This window comes from Pseudorasbora parva, chromosome 6, assembly GCF_024679245.1.
Source record: "Pseudorasbora parva isolate DD20220531a chromosome 6, ASM2467924v1, whole genome shotgun sequence".
Classification (NCBI taxonomy): Eukaryota; Metazoa; Chordata; class Actinopteri; order Cypriniformes; family Gobionidae; genus Pseudorasbora; species Pseudorasbora parva.
This window is the reverse complement of record NC_090177.1, coordinates 24,112,961-24,128,736: the sequence shown is the minus strand read 5'-3', so window position 1 is coordinate 24,128,736 and position 15,776 is coordinate 24,112,961. Positions and strand designations below refer to the sequence as shown.

General features: G+C 37.0%; 1 protein-coding gene across 3 annotated transcripts in view; it reads right to left on the bottom strand.

The window, feature by feature from the left end:
• megf6a (multiple EGF-like-domains 6a) overlaps window positions 1-15,776 on the bottom strand; it is an 87,229-nt gene that overhangs the window by 17,747 nt on the left and 53,706 nt on the right. For 2 of the 3 annotated variants that reach the window (XM_067446357.1, XM_067446358.1), the window contains 12 exons: window positions 13,562-13,687; window positions 9,204-9,326; window positions 8,655-8,777; window positions 7,125-7,262; window positions 6,654-6,776; window positions 6,346-6,468; window positions 5,162-5,329; window positions 4,418-4,549; window positions 3,791-3,919; window positions 3,480-3,608; window positions 1,979-2,113; window positions 1,765-1,899 (listed from right to left, as the gene is read on the bottom strand). In XM_067446357.1, coding sequence (XP_067302458.1) covers window positions 1,765-1,899; window positions 1,979-2,113; window positions 3,480-3,608; window positions 3,791-3,919; window positions 4,418-4,549; window positions 5,162-5,329; window positions 6,346-6,468; window positions 6,654-6,776; window positions 7,125-7,262; window positions 8,655-8,777; window positions 9,204-9,326; window positions 13,562-13,687 — 1,584 coding nt within the window. Of the gene's footprint in view, window positions 1-1,764; window positions 1,900-1,978; window positions 2,114-3,479; window positions 3,609-3,790; window positions 3,920-4,417; window positions 4,550-5,161; window positions 5,330-6,345; window positions 6,469-6,653; window positions 6,777-7,124; window positions 7,263-8,654; window positions 8,778-9,203; window positions 9,327-13,561; window positions 13,688-15,776 lie in introns of those variants that run through there. The other variant, XM_067446359.1, reaches the window with a different exon arrangement.

Below are 15,776 nucleotides of genomic sequence, written 5' to 3'. Positions count from 1 at the left end.
TTCCACCGGCTGTGAGGTGAAGACCACATGTCCCAAGAAGCTGCGCTCAAACTTGGCGTCATCAAACTATGGCTTTGTTTTTAATAGGCGCCTTCTAGCAGATGGAAAAGTTGCATGGTGCACCTTTAACAATAAATGTTTAACACAATATTTTTTAACATGTTGCTTTGTAATGATAATTATTCTGGAAAATCCTTTTACAAATAAATCTAAATATTATTATTCATGATATTGTTCCTGGACCAAACAGTCTACTGAGCATCCCGAGTAATGAATGGACAGGTCAAGCAACCACAAAATGCAGAGACAAGCCAAAGCGACTGTCTTCGCAGTCTGTTGTTCCTAATTGATGGCAGACGTAGAACTCTGATCATTTAATGACTTCCAGGTTTTGAGGTTTGACTGCCAGCTCAATGTTTCTGTCGAAATATTCGGGATATTTCCGTACCACCTGCCAAGTCGAGTGGACTGAGGCATGAAGGTTGCTGGGGCTCTGAACACCATGGCAGCAGGACAGTTTTATGTTATACTCATAAAAAAGCATATATGGATATCATTTCAAGTAACTGGATGTCATCTGGTCCGGATATCATTAATAAATAAAAGTGCACAAGTTCCAGGAAGGCCACCTTCATTTTTGAACTCTTTCTTAACTTGAAAATCCCTTTTTCAACACCTTCACCAAAACATTCTCCTAATTTAGTCTTACATGGCCATTTTTTAAAACTTATAGATGCAAACTGACCCATTTTTTCAACTTAGTTTTACAGTAAGGATAGCATTTTGTTTATGTTCCTAGTTTGAGGAAGAGGGTGTGTATACAACCTGTCTCTATTGGCATCTGCCTAATTTGGAAAACTACCACCAAGTGACAGATAAATTTGCACTAATATATTAATAATAATTTTTACTAAGTGCACAGCCTTATATGGGAAACAAATCAATCCTTTTGAACGTTTATTTTGCTATAGAGTGTCGTTAAAATTCAGAAATGAGTTAGCATTTTTGAACTGAAAGGGTTTTTTGAATGTGTTTTAGTGAACTATCTGAAATAGTCTGTGATTAACAAACATATGTTCAACATATGATTGACAAACATAAGATATGTTCACGTTACATTCCACGTTTTCATTTCATCCTCCAAAATAAATCAGCCTTGTGAAAGCTTTTACTTTCAAAAAAAGGCAGTTGTTAGCAAGTGGCTAAATTGGACTACAGATGTTGTCAAGGATACTACTGGGTTTTTGTAAAGGGAATGTGGGTTTACAAAAATATGTCATCACTGCATCCCTCTATTCTAACAATGCATGATTAAACTGTTAGTTTTAGTATTAATTATGTGCACTGAGCATTGTTTTCCCCTGCTGACCATGTCAGAACCGACCTGCGACCTCAACATAGTTCATCAAACTTTCAAAAGGCCAAGTAAATTCCTGTTATCCATGACATTTCCCCTTTTAAACATTTTTGTAACATGCAGGGCTTGAATATTCTAGAATCTTTCACTTGAGTGAAACACAGGATCATTTTCATGTTAAAGAAACCACACTTAACCAGCAAGCCAGGAGATAAAGGTATTTCCATCAGTGTCTGGCAGCTGTTTTTGGCCTGGCCTCCTCATGTTATTTATACGGTCAAACGCTAGTCAGCGTAACTTACACAATGACTCTCAGAAATGGCCATAAATCCACTTTTATGGAAGCTCTTTAGTGCCGTGCAGTGCGAATGTCACTGCATTCCAGCTAAAGCATGACTAAAACTCACTTTGTTCGCAGTGCTCCCCGTGCCGACCGGCTGGGCACTGACGCTGACATTGTCCAGTCATGTGATGGCAAGACACTCCCAATGGACACTGGCATTTTGATTTACATCCTGGACCATAGTGTCCACTATCACATTCTAAAATGCAAAGAACAAGATAAAACATATTTCTCGCACACAAGCTGTCAATCAAGTGAATTGTACTCCCTGAACTGACCTAAGTTGCAGGTCTTGCCCTGATATCCAGGCTTGCACACACATGTTCCATGACGTCGATGACACTCAAGTGTGTTCTGCTGCGCACATTGACACTCCGACGAGCAGCCAGATCCATACAACCACTTGGGGCACGCTGGAAAAGACATTGTGTAGGACATTCTGTTCAGAAGAACCATCAGATGTTAAAATGATAACATTATTAACCCAGATAGGAAATGTTCCTGGATTAACATCGTTGTAGATTCTGGAACAACAATCCACTGAATCAATGTATCAATGAATCCGGTATTAAGTTTAGGTTTGTACTAGAAATCTGGAAATCTAATTTTAACCTGGAATTTCGTGTGTGTGTGTGTGTGTGTGTGTGTGTGTGTGTGTGTGTGTGTGTGTGTGTGTGTGTGTGTGTGTGTGTGTGTGTGTGTGTGTGTGTGTGTGTGTGTGTGTGTGTGTGTGTGTGTGTGTGTGTGTATTTAACTATTTTAAATGAAGACACTTTTATGACAGACACATAAAAACAAAGGTTCCAAATAAGTTTTTTTTTTGCAGCACTGCCATAGAACAGGGGTCACCAAACTCTTTGTCATGTCCTCCAGAGTTCCAATCCCAAATAAACACACCTGAATGTTGTTGTGAGAATAAGATGTGTTTAACTGGGGTTGGACCTAAATTCTGCAGGACAGTGGCAGAGCTCCAGGGCTAATTTTGGAGACCCCTGCCATAGAAGATCAATTTAAAAAAATATTAATAATATGAAGAACCATTTTTCCAACATAAAGAGCCTTTTGCAGAATGGAAAGTTTCCATGGATGTTAAAGTTTCTCTGTGGCACCATCAATGCCAATAAATAACCATTATTTTGTCTTGACAATGTTCGTGTGACTCTTTATGATTTTCAATAATAAAGTTTGGGAGGAGAACGTATATATATACACTCACCTAAAGGATTATTAGGAATACTAACCATACTAATACTGTTTGACCCCCTTTCGCCTTCAGAACTGCCTTATTCTACGTGGCATTGATTCAACAAGGTGCTGAAAATATTTTTTTAGAAATGTTGGCCCATATTGATATTGATAAACCAAATTTTCAAACTCTGAAAATGTAATCATTTTCCTGGTAACACTTTAAAGCGGCTTCGTATAAAGCACTAAAAGTGACTTGACTTGACTTAAGTATAAGTAAAAAGTTTAGTTTAGTAGGTATAAGCAAAGTTACTTATAATCAGGAGAATGTCTAAAATGGACTACTGAGTGTGTTACCCAAACTTGTATTATATACTTGTATTATTGGTCTCTGACTTTTGGACCCCACTGTATCTTTTCCCTTTGATTTTGTGGTGATGGTTTGGAATAGGATTGGGGCTTTGATTGCTTCATTGGAATGGTGTGTCCAGAAAATGATGTTGATCCAGGAACATGTCCTACTTGGGTAAATCACTCTGTGTGAGTATGTCCTGGAGTTTATTCACTTTCGGTGTGATCTACTGCTGGACTTACGTAGGTGACAGAACCTGCCGTAGAGCCCTGGATCACACAGGCAGGCTCCATATGTGCGATGACAGCGGCCGTTATTGGCACAGTTACATTTCTTGTTGCAGTGCTTTCCATATAGTCCCTTTGGACAACCTAAAACACAGAGAGTAAAAACTACACACTTTACACACAGCTTTAATTTACAGATTAACATCAGCTGAAATTTGAGACAGAAAACACAAGCCATATTTCATATAACATACCAACAGTAATTGCAACATCAGATTTGGCAGAGATACGATTTCATTTTATGCTCTAATCTCGCAGTCACTCACCGTCCTGGCACAGGTCTCCACTGACTCCAGGTGGGCAGCGGCACTTCCCGCTAATCGGGTCACAGGTGCCACCATTTTTGCACTTACAGGAGAAAGAACAGTTTCTGCCAAATGTTCCCTCTGGACAGGCTAAAATGGACAAAAGAAAGTGTTATTTTGTAAATATGAGAACTGCAGGCCTACACTAGTGTTCAAAAGTTGTTTTTTAAAAGAAATGAATACTTTCATTCAGCAAGGGCAGATTAAATCAAAAGTGGCTGTAAAGACATTTATAATGTCACAAAAGATTTCTATTTTAAATCAATTCTGTTCTTTTAAACTTTTTATTCATCAAAAAAAAAAAAAAATCCTGAAACAAAGTATCACCGTTTCCACAGAAATATTAAGCATCATGTGACACTGAAATCTGAAAATTCTGATTTGACATCACAGGAATGAATGACATTTTAATATACAGTACATTGACAGCTATTTTAAATTGTAATAATATTTCACAATATTACTGCTTTTTTTTTACCACATTAATGTATTCTTGGTGAGACTTCTTTCAAAAACATTTAAATAAAATAAAAAAAAATAAAAAAAATTGATTAGTAGTGTATGTTTCACACTATATAATGGACACACTTTGGTTACAGATGATCGCTGTCCAACCATCTGGGCAGTCACAACCATCTGTGTCAATGTTACACAATCCTCCGTTAGAGCAGTCGTCACACGTCAGGCTGCAGTCATGGCCAAATGTCCCATTCAAACACACTGTGAAGGACAAGACAAACGTAAGATTAAAGGGTTAGTTCACCCGAAAATGAAATGAATCTCATTAATGACTCACGCTAATGTCGTTCCACACCCGTAAGACCTCCGTTCATCTTCAGAACACAGTTTAAGATATTTTATATTTAGTCCGAGAGCATATGGAAGTGTATTCAAACTATGCTGTCCATGTCCAGAAAGGGAATAAAAACATAATCAAAGTAGTCCATATGTGACATCAGTTATTAGTTAGAATCTCTTGATCCATCAAAAATACATTTTGGTCCAAAAATAAAAAATATGACTTTATTCAGCATTGTCTTCTCTTCCGCGTTTGTTTTCAAACCTCAAATTCAAACAGTCATGAATCAGCGTATTAATTCATGATTCGGATTGCCAATGTCATGTGATTTCAGCAGTTTGGCAATATAAAAATATATATACAGTAGGACTAAATATAAAATATCTTAAACTGTGTTCTGAAGATGAACGGAGGTCTTACGGGTGTGGAACGACATTAGGGTGAGTCATTAATGACATCAATCTTTAATGTTTGGGGGAACTTAAACCAAGCCACACAAATAATAAACAAAGAGACTTGACAAAACAACACACCAAATTTCTCAGAAAGGGTGCTCTCTGCCCGCAGCTCTCCGAAGCTGTCTTCCTCGTAGTCCTGATAGCGCTCCAGGGGTTGTGGGTAGTCCTGGAGGAGAGTGAGATGAAGGAGAGGTCTCTCAAACACCAGTGGACTGGACAATTCCTCAACTGCTCTCTCCAGGGCTACACAAAGGAACAGATATATTGACATGATCAATGCTGTCTTGCTGTTACAACTCTGTATTATACTGAATAGGTTTATCAGCTGGCTGGACATATTAGACAAATACTTTTCAAATACCAAATAAATGGACAGCTTCCAAAGAGTGGTTGCTAGTCTTCCTGGGGGATATATACATATATATGTAAACACACATATATTATATATTAAATAAATCTATAGTTTGAACATACACACAAAAAAATTGATTTCTTCATTATTCTTTACTTCATTATGTCAAAATGTCAAAAAAGGATGGACTGTAGGAAATCATATCAGAACTATGTAGGAAATAACATTTCCCTAGCAAACAATCACCTATAAACTGTCTTAGTTTGAAAGCTTTGACAGTAGCTTTCTAATTAATATTTTTTCAATTAAAAATGTTATATAAATAATAAAAAATTAAAATAATTATATATATAAATATATAAATAATTAATAAAATTAAATTAAATATAATAAAATACTATTTTTAAAAATAAAATTACATAAAATTGAATAAAATTAAATAAAATTAAATAAAAAAATTAATTAAATAAATTTAAATAAAAAATTAAATCAAATTAAATTAAATTAAATTAAATTAAATTAAAAATAAAATAAAATAAAATAAAATAAAATAAAATAAAATAAAATAAAATAAATAAAATAAAATAAAATAAAATAAAATAAAATAAAATAAAATAAAATGTACGTATTCATATATTTAATTACAAGTACCCAAAAAATCCGATAATGTCCAGTCAGCTGGTCATCATCGCAAAATAAACCTCTTCATGAGCCAAATGATGCAGCACCTGATCACTTAGGGTTCATTTTGCAATGATGACCATATGGCTATACATTATCTCTTACATATCTGACCACAGAATGCTATGACCGACCAATCAGCCTGTAGGTAAAGCAAAGCTAACGCACAGCACATAAATGAAATATACTCTGTGACCTCCATGGTGTACTTCCATGGTGTACTTACGGATGCAGGAATGTCTATCGTCAGCGAGCCGGTTTCCAAACTGACAGAAGCAGTGATAGGAGCCAGCTGTGTTCTGACAAGTGTGCTCACAGCCCCCATTATCAGACAGACACTCATCCACATCTACACACCAGCGGAAAAAACACAATGCTATTAGACAATGTGACTGCACTGTGATGCAACTAGGGCTGTTTTCACTATAACGTTGCCAGTAACTAATATGTCTCCTGCTCTTCTTTAATAGTCGATCAGTAGTAAACGGGTTCTGAGCAGTCACATTATCTCTCATATTATCTCCATTTCAATACCGTCACATCCACATCCATCTGCATTGAGTCTGTATCCTGCCCTGCAGTAGCACTCGTAACCTCCAGGGTAGTTTGTGCAGTCCTGCTCACAGCATGAAGTCCCCTCCTCGCATTCTTCCAGATCTACGAGACAAAAAAAAGCAGCACGGGAAGTGAGGCCATGAGCCATCGGTGTGCATTAGGACTCTGTAGACAGAGTATTTACATAAGCACAATTCCAGTTATGCAGAGGAGTCATTATTCAGAGAGAAACTTCAGGGCACAGCCAGAAAAACACAAGACCTAAAACTTTTGAGATCCAGCTGGCCGACATTTGCTTTTGCAGGAAATGGTCGTTAATTTAGTTTGAGGAATGGTGATTTTAAAGGTTTATCAGAGCAGCTGGATGCACACTGAATCCAAGAGATAGATTTGATTGGAGTTATTCTGTAAAACTAATTTATGTATCTGTCTGTACACCTGCACACTCACCCAAACAGGTTTTGAGGTCCTCTGCGAGCTGATAACCCTGGTTACAGCTGCAGACGGGTCCGAGGGCGCCATGCTGACAGTGGTGGGAACAGCCACCATTATCAGAGTCACAACTGTTAACAATCTCCATTTCAATACCTACAGAAAAATGTATCATTTATTATTATTATCATTATCATTTATTATTTATTATTACGAACACTTTAAAATAGCACGCATTAATCTTATTAATTTAAATTTTTACAGCCAATCTTCTATACTGTGCTAGTTTCATAATAACACTTCATAAGAAAAGAAAATTAGTTGTATACTGTTTTTGATTTAAAATGTAATAGACCTAAACTGCAAATGTTCAAGAAACAATATGTATTATGTTTTAACAACAATTACAGAACATGAGGGATTTTTACTTTTTTGTACAGATAAGACATAGTTCTTTAACAATTCCTTAAAGTAACACTGTGATATTTCCCCCCATCTAGCGGTGAAAATGATGAAAAAGCCGTGTTTTTAACTCCTACGGTGGCCGATTTAGTCCAAGATTAACATGGCAATCCCCCTCTTCACATTCGACACGGTGCCATCGAGTGTTAAAACGTGAAAGGTAAAGCTTGAATTTACGGGTATGTCTCTCTTTGGCTAATGTTCTTAATATGGAGGGGCAACATGGCAACCTGCATTCGAACCCCTCACCGTATGTATTTTCAATGGCATATTATAAACTTACGAGAATACTTTATTACTTGAAAGAAGTAAATGTACATTAATGAGCACATATATTTTTGAAAGAACAAAGTGTTTTTAGCTAAGAATAAACTAAAAAAGTTACACACCAGCTTTAAAACAGTAAAATTGTCACTTTGAAGCATAATTTCAAATACATTGCCATTCAAAAGTCTGGGGTCAGTATTTTCCTTAGAAAGAAATGAATGCTTTTGTTTAGCAAGTACGCATTAAATTGATCAATGTGTTAGTGAAGACAATTATAATGTAACAAAAGATTTAAATTTCAAAATGCTGTACTTTGTAACTTTCTATTCATCGAACAATCCTGATAAAATGTATCAAGGGTTTCCAAAAAAATATGTTTCAACATTGATAATCATGTTTCTTGAGCACCAAATCAGCATATTAAAATGATTTCAGAAGGATCATGTGACACTGAAGACTGGAGTAATGATGTTGAAAATTCAGCTTTGCCATAACAGGAATAAATTAAATTTTAAAATATGTTGAAATAGAAAACAATTATTTTAAAATAACAATATTTCACAATATTACTGTTTTTACTATATTTTAAACAAGTAAATGCAGCTTTGGTGAGCATAAATACTTATTTTGTTACAAGTCTTACTACCCCCAAACTTTTAAATGTTAGGGTAGTTAAATCACTATTATCACAAGATCGATTCTCTTGCTACTACACCAAAAGAATCAGTACTCAGACTTGTCTCACCCATCCCTACTTTTTAGCACCACTGTGGCTCTGTGAACCATGCTCAGAAGGTAATTAAGAGAAAGGTAACTCACGGTAACATTTCCTGCCATCAGAGCCAAGCTCATATCCTGGTTTGCAGACGCAGGAGAAAGAGCCCGGGGTGTTCCTGCAACTGTGAGCGCATGCCGCCAGTCCCGTTTCACACTCATCAACATCTGAAACGCACCAATCAAGTTCCTGATGATATGTAAACTTTCTCTATTTATACGGACATCTAATTCGATGAGAACTCCACACTGGATTTGTTGAGTCAGTTCTGCCCTGTATAATCACTTCAATGAGTGCAACCTCTCGAGCTCTAACTGGTTCCATCATGGACTCGAGAGTGGAAAGCTCTGCTCACTGTCTCCCTCGCCAGTCCTGGCCAGTGTTGAGAAGATGAGCCATGTTCTACAGTTTTCAGCTGTCTAATTTAACACAGTGCTTCCACTGTTCTCACTGCATGGGAAAGAAACTTCTTTTAAAAACTTTGGAAAAAGAGGATCCAGCTGATTAGAGACCTTTTAATACTTTCCATGACAGCGTAACTGAACCCTAGCATGGCGGGAAGGCCCTTTACTGCTGCTGTCAGAAGCTTTTACCTTCACAGTTCTTCTGGTCCGGGGCCAGCGTGAAGCCTTGGTGACAGCTGCACACAGCATGACCGCCGTCACTGCGACATAAGTGCACACAGCCGCCGTTCCTCTCCGTACATGGGTTCCTCACTGAAACACATGCCATTTAAGTCAGATCGTATAAGTCATTTTACTGGCTGTCTCCCTCATGCACACAAACTCTCATTATCTTGTCAACACAGTCCGTGCAATACACATTTAGAATACATGCATTCCCATACTTGCCTTAATCACGTTATAACATAAAACACATCATACATATACAATGAAATTTTGAGACCCTTTGGAGGACCCTTTTATTCAAAATATATTTATTATTAAAAAAAAAAAAAAAGTATTTATTTTTTACTTTTAACGTGATATATTACATCGGGGGAAAACAAAAATGCCAGGTTTATGACAGCCATAAACTTAGTTTTCAACACATTTTTATAGATTTGAGTGAGCAAATCGGGGACAATTCGAGGCCTTGGACTGCCATTTAAATACAATGAATATGATATTCATTGCTGCTATACATTAGCATTGGTTTCACTTCAATCGTCTGTGTTGTTTGTGCATTTCAGTGGTGGGATGTTAAAGGGATAGTTCACCCAAAAATGAAAATTAGCCTATGATTTACTCACCCTCAAGTCATCCTAGGTGTATATGACATTCTTCTTTCAGACGAATAAAAATCGAGTTATATCTAAAAAGCCTGGCTAATGCAAGCTTTATAATGGCAGCGATTCTTGCTTTTTTGAAGTTCATACAAATGCATCTGTCCGTCAAATAATGTGCTCCACGCGGCTCCGGGAGGTTAATAAATGCCTTTAGAAGTAAATTGATGCGATTGTGTAAGAAAAATATCCATATTTAAAACTTTATAAAGTAATGTTTCGGCAGATCGCCTTTCGTATTAGTTTATGGAAGAAGTGTTGAAAGTGCCTCTGCACTTTAAAGGCTTATGCTATCAGGTAAGCATTTTTATGGCCTTTAAAAACAGAGCAACAATCTCTGCCATTATAAAGCTTGGATTAGCCAGGACTTTTTAATATAACGCTGATTGTATTGATCTGAAAGAAGAATGTCATATACACCTAGGATGACTTGAGGGTGAGTAAGTCATGGGCTAACTTTTTGTATGAGCTTTCCCTTTTAAGTGACTCTTTCTGCACATCACATAATTATACCAATAGTTTACCTTTATGAGTGAATCATTAATATGTTGGCTCAACCAATTCATTCAAAAATAAAAAACACTGACACATTAAGTAATGAAAAAAATACCTCCCTGTGACCGAATATACCTATTTCCCTATGATCGGGATTGCACTGACTTCTAGTCGATTTTAATGCTCTGCCACGGCGCTTTTAGCTTGACGTCGACTATGTTTCTTAGTAATTAAAACCCAGAGCTTCACTATAAGAAGAATTGCTCTCTCACTAATGCATTCATATAAAAGTAATCTTTACTGTGCTGCTTTATTTGTATCTGATTTGGAACAAGCGGAAATCTGTGAGTAATAAAACAATCTAAAGACAAAATAACTGATTAAAAAAAGCTGTTATGTAGGAGCAATAGCCTTGTGGGCAGCGCTGTGTCATATCCCATAGCTGTGCACAAGGCAACCCGCGTTCGACTCTCAGCTCAAGGTTCAGGCTTATTTGTTCATTATGATGTCATCAGCAACTCCACTCAACTTTAATCACATAAATATTGACTTATAAACTCTGAAGTTGTTCAACCCCTTCAATATAGATAAACATATGAAAAGAGGTTCTGACTTTGTAGTATTTATAAAACAGCAGGACAAAAATTGCGGGGACATTATGAACTGCACATCCTGTGGACACAATGCAATTTCTGACACTACTGTCTTCATGAGTCATTAAATCATTAACTCAAGCAAATGTACTTCTGTGCGGTACACATAAACGCGCAACTTTTAAAGGACAACTCCGGTGAGAAATGAACCGGTTATTAACAGATGGTTACAGAGTAGAACGCTCTCTGGGATTCGTTTTCATGAAAATCGAATGTAAAGAGTTTTATCTCTAAAAACAGATTCACTTATAGCGCTTGTCTATGGGGCACAGGGTAGACACAGGGTAGTAAAATTAAATCGCTAGTTAATACCACTAACAAGGCTCAAAATAGCCTCACACTAACACGGTAGCATATTTAGGGTCACTACATGCAAACTGAAGCATTGAGAACGTTGTAAGTGTACAAACAGTTTAATAAGAAGATACTTTATGAACATAGTGCCTTACGCGTTCACGGACAGGCGCCATCTTGGAAAACAGTCTCAATGAATCGATCCATGAGCGCTGTTCTAAGTGAGCTGGTCGATAGGAATTAAGTTTGTGAAATGTAATAACATGGACATTTTATTTTTATTTACTTATTTTCTCTGTTGTGTTCAGCGTTTTCTTCCGGAAACAACGGACCAAATGAGATTCCAAGTCACAGTTCATCACTTAGCAGAGCGCTCGTGGCTCGACGAGTCGAGACTGTTTTCCAAGATGGCGCCTGTCCGTGAAAACGTAATGTACTGTCTTCATAAAGTATCTTCTTAATAAACTGTTTGTACACTTACAAAGTTCTCAATGCTTCGGTTTGCATGTAGGGACCATGTTCACTACCCTGTGCCCCATAGACTAGTGTTATAAGCTAATCTGTTTTTATAGATAAAACTCTTTACATTCGATTTTCATGAAAACGCATCCCAGAGAACGATCTACTTTGTAACCATCTGTTAATTACACCTAGGTATATTTCTCACCGGAGTTGTCCTTTAATTCTGCTTTGACCTTTGTGTTGAACTATTTTTGCTGACGGATCAAAAAGACAAATAAACTTTAAGCTATTTATATTATACTCATTATTAACTGATTAACTGAACTAACTAAAAAAAAATAAGGCTGATAGCGTTATGCGTGTGAAATTGTTTTAATATATGATGCAGCATGATGTTTCTGACAGTGAGATACAATGTTTTTTTTTGTTCTAATTTATCCCTGACCACAGTATAACTGTAGCACTACACAGCAACAGTTCTGTTTGGATTGACTTTAAGCAAACTAACTAGTACAAAGACTTTTGTCCCAAGACTCATCTGTACCTTGATCACAACAATATGAAAACAATAAAATGACACTGTTTTCCATTTGCCGAAATTAATCGTCTATCCCCTTCTCTCATGAACACACGGATGCCTGCATGTTTTTTATCAATGTTTTACAGTTCACAATAAGAAACACATTCTTTTTCTCCCTAGTCTTTTCTCCTTGTCTTCACCTTACTCTCGTGGTAACACTTCATAGGGGAACAATTGTCTCTGGTGAGTGTCAGGACATTGGATCTGTGTGGTAGTGTAGATTGAATGTGAATTTTGGCAGACACACTGGAATTGACACAATGTCCGCCAAGACGAGGTTGCTATAGCCTGAATAATATAAGTTTCTCTCAGTGAGAACTGCTGTTTAAAGCGGGCCAAAATGCACAGCGGTTAACTATATTGCTGTTCAAGTGACTCACACTGCACTAACTGATGACTGAAGTTCTCTTGAGCTGTGCCACCTTATAAAAGTATACTTCAGTCTGAAGTTTGTCATTTGTGACTCAATGTTTGATTGGTTATGACATAATAGTCTAACTATATTTGAATTCAGTCAGGACTGATGCTCTACTGCAATCTTAACCGAGTCTCCAACTCAGTGCCCAGTATCTTTGGGAACAGCACATCTGTGTTTTAGTGATGTTGATTCTTTAGCTTCTCCTATTCTGCCAAAAACCCTTCTATCCACACATCCAAAAGCTACATACTTCCTTTATGACAGTTTTAGACCAAAGCTTTTCCTACTTTCATCCTCTTGTCAGCGTGCTCTTTGACTAACAGCATGTGATATGCACTGCCGGGACATTTTATGGACAACTTCATGAACATAACAAAACTTTCAAAAGGTAAAGAGTTTAAATAAGCAACAAACATAACAGCATCTACACCCTGCTGAAACAACTGTGATAGACCAACATTCATTTCCAAACTGGTCGAGACTGGTTAGCACTGGTCTTGTGCTGGTCTATAGGGGGCACCGATATCCAAAACATATGATTATGATTTCTGACTACTGTATTAAAGGCAGGGTTTCTGGACAAAACATTACATTTTTGCCAACAACATTATATCGACTATAGTAAGTTGAGCATGAAGAATCACTATTTTGAAACAGTGAAATTCTTTTTAAATTCAGAAGGTCATCTTTGTTTGAAACTAAAGCACCACCAAGTCGGCCACAGTTAGATGTGAAATATACAAACACAAAAGAGCGAGACTCACATCTGCAGCGCTTGCCATCAGCTGTGAGCTGGTATCCGCGTCTGCAGCGGCACTGGACATGAACAGGAGAAAGCTGCACACATTCATGCTCACAGCCTCCATTATTCACTGCACAGGATAGGACAGCTGAGGGGAGGAAACGTTGAGGAAAAATGTCAGGGAAATGACAGTTCAAGAGTCAAACACAATTCTAACTAAATTATTTATAATCAAAGTAATCATAAAACGTAGATACGCATTAAAATTCAAACAATTCCTGTCAGGCTTTATTGTTTTTTTTTTTTTTAAACTCTTTAATAAGATATTGCGGCATAAGATTTTAAACTGAAAAACAAAATGTATTATTCTTGGAAGAATATTTAAACCCAGTCAGTACTTTGTTTGCCTTAGACTGCACTCACTTTATATAATACTTTGTGGTAGCACCTTTGGCTTTAATTACATCAGTAATTTTGTTTAGATTGGACTCCATCAACAGGACATCTGGATTTTCCCATTTTATCCCTCCTTTTCGTGCAGAAAAGTTCAAATTGCGAGAAGACTTCTAGTTCACAGCCCGGTGTGGGTCAGTGCACAGATTTGTTACAGATCTGAAGCATGTTCACTGACGCCGTCGCCATTCCAGGACATTAATTTTCCATTTATTTATTTTTTAACAAAAATAATTTCCTGCTTCAGCTGGCTGCATGACTTGGATGTTTGCTCTATTGTCATTAATTTCAGCTTTCTGCCAAAAAGCAACACGTTTTATACCAAAATACCTCCATTGATGTATATTTATGATTTATCAACCCAACATGACATAATATGTTGTAACCTATTGAATATTATTTAAAGTGAAAATAGTTTGATATGATTTAATTCTATATTGTGTGTATATTTTAATATCCACTAAAAAATACTATTGTCACAATCTGGTATTGTTTCTTTTTCATTCATGGCCTTCTAGTTCGATTCTCATTGTTTCATGTTTCCTTGTTGTTGTTGTTTACCTATGTTCCCTTGTCCCTAGTTGTCCTGGTTACCCTGTTTGTTTGATTTCTCACACCTGTTCTTAGATCGCCATGCACTATGAACCCAAAAAAGTTGGCAGGTTGAGGAATTCAAAGTTTAAAAATAAGCAGAACTGGCAGATTTGTATTTTGTACATTTGAATTGCATGTCAAACTAACGACCAAAGACGTCAGATTTTAGCCTAGGATCAGAGGAATCTTTTAGATTTGCTAAATTTGTCTCAGACAGTCAAATCGTGGCCAAAATCGCACAGTGTGCACCCGGCTTTAAAGGGTAACTTCAGCGATTAGCTTATGGCTTTGTATCAGTAAAAAGCCTGGAGTATATTCAAATGATCGTGCTGGAAATCTATGCCGCGAGTGCAGTCGTGTTTACCTCAGATCTCATCACAAGCTCATTCAGATCATCAGGATGTATGTAATTTGACTCCTGCAGCATTTGACACTTCCTCAGCGGCTAAATCACATATTGAACAGACACCTTCAGTTTTTAATTGTAGTGTATGTTCTCTAACTGAACTGATTTTATGAAAATGAATGCGGTCGCGGTGGGAAAGTGAAAGTGATCAAGTAATCCAGTGGCTTTGGGAGTGGCCTTGTAGGGCAGCGAAGCATTCTGGGAATTGCTTTCTTTCATCCCCATGCCATGAGACAAAAATACTTTTTCTGTCCTTTTTCAGTCTAGAAAGCACCAAATTCAAAAATAATTCTACTACATTAATGACCCAGTTTAAATACAGATTCATCTTCCCAGCGCTCACACATTTAATTTAAAATTAAATCAACTTAAAGGGGGGGGGGTGAAACACTCAGTTTCAGTCAATCTCATGTCAATCTTGAGTACCTATAGAGTAGTATTGCATCCTTCATATCTCCGAAAAGTCTTTAGTTTTATTATATTTATAAAAGAAATATGGGCTGTACCGAGTCTTTCGGGAAAAAAAACGAGCGCCTGGAGGCGTATCGTGTGGGCGGAGCTAAAGAATGACGAATGCGCAAAGCGGTGACGTCCGCAAGCGTGGAGAAACCCTTGCTATCGATCTCAGCTAATAGATATGATCCAGAATCTAATTCTGAGGCTGAAATAGAAACAGCAACAGCAGGACGTCCGTCTCTGTGGTATGTACTGTATTTAGTGGTCTGTCAACATTTGTGTGTCTTTACTTTCAGTTTATGAAGACATGATTCGGTTTATGGACTAT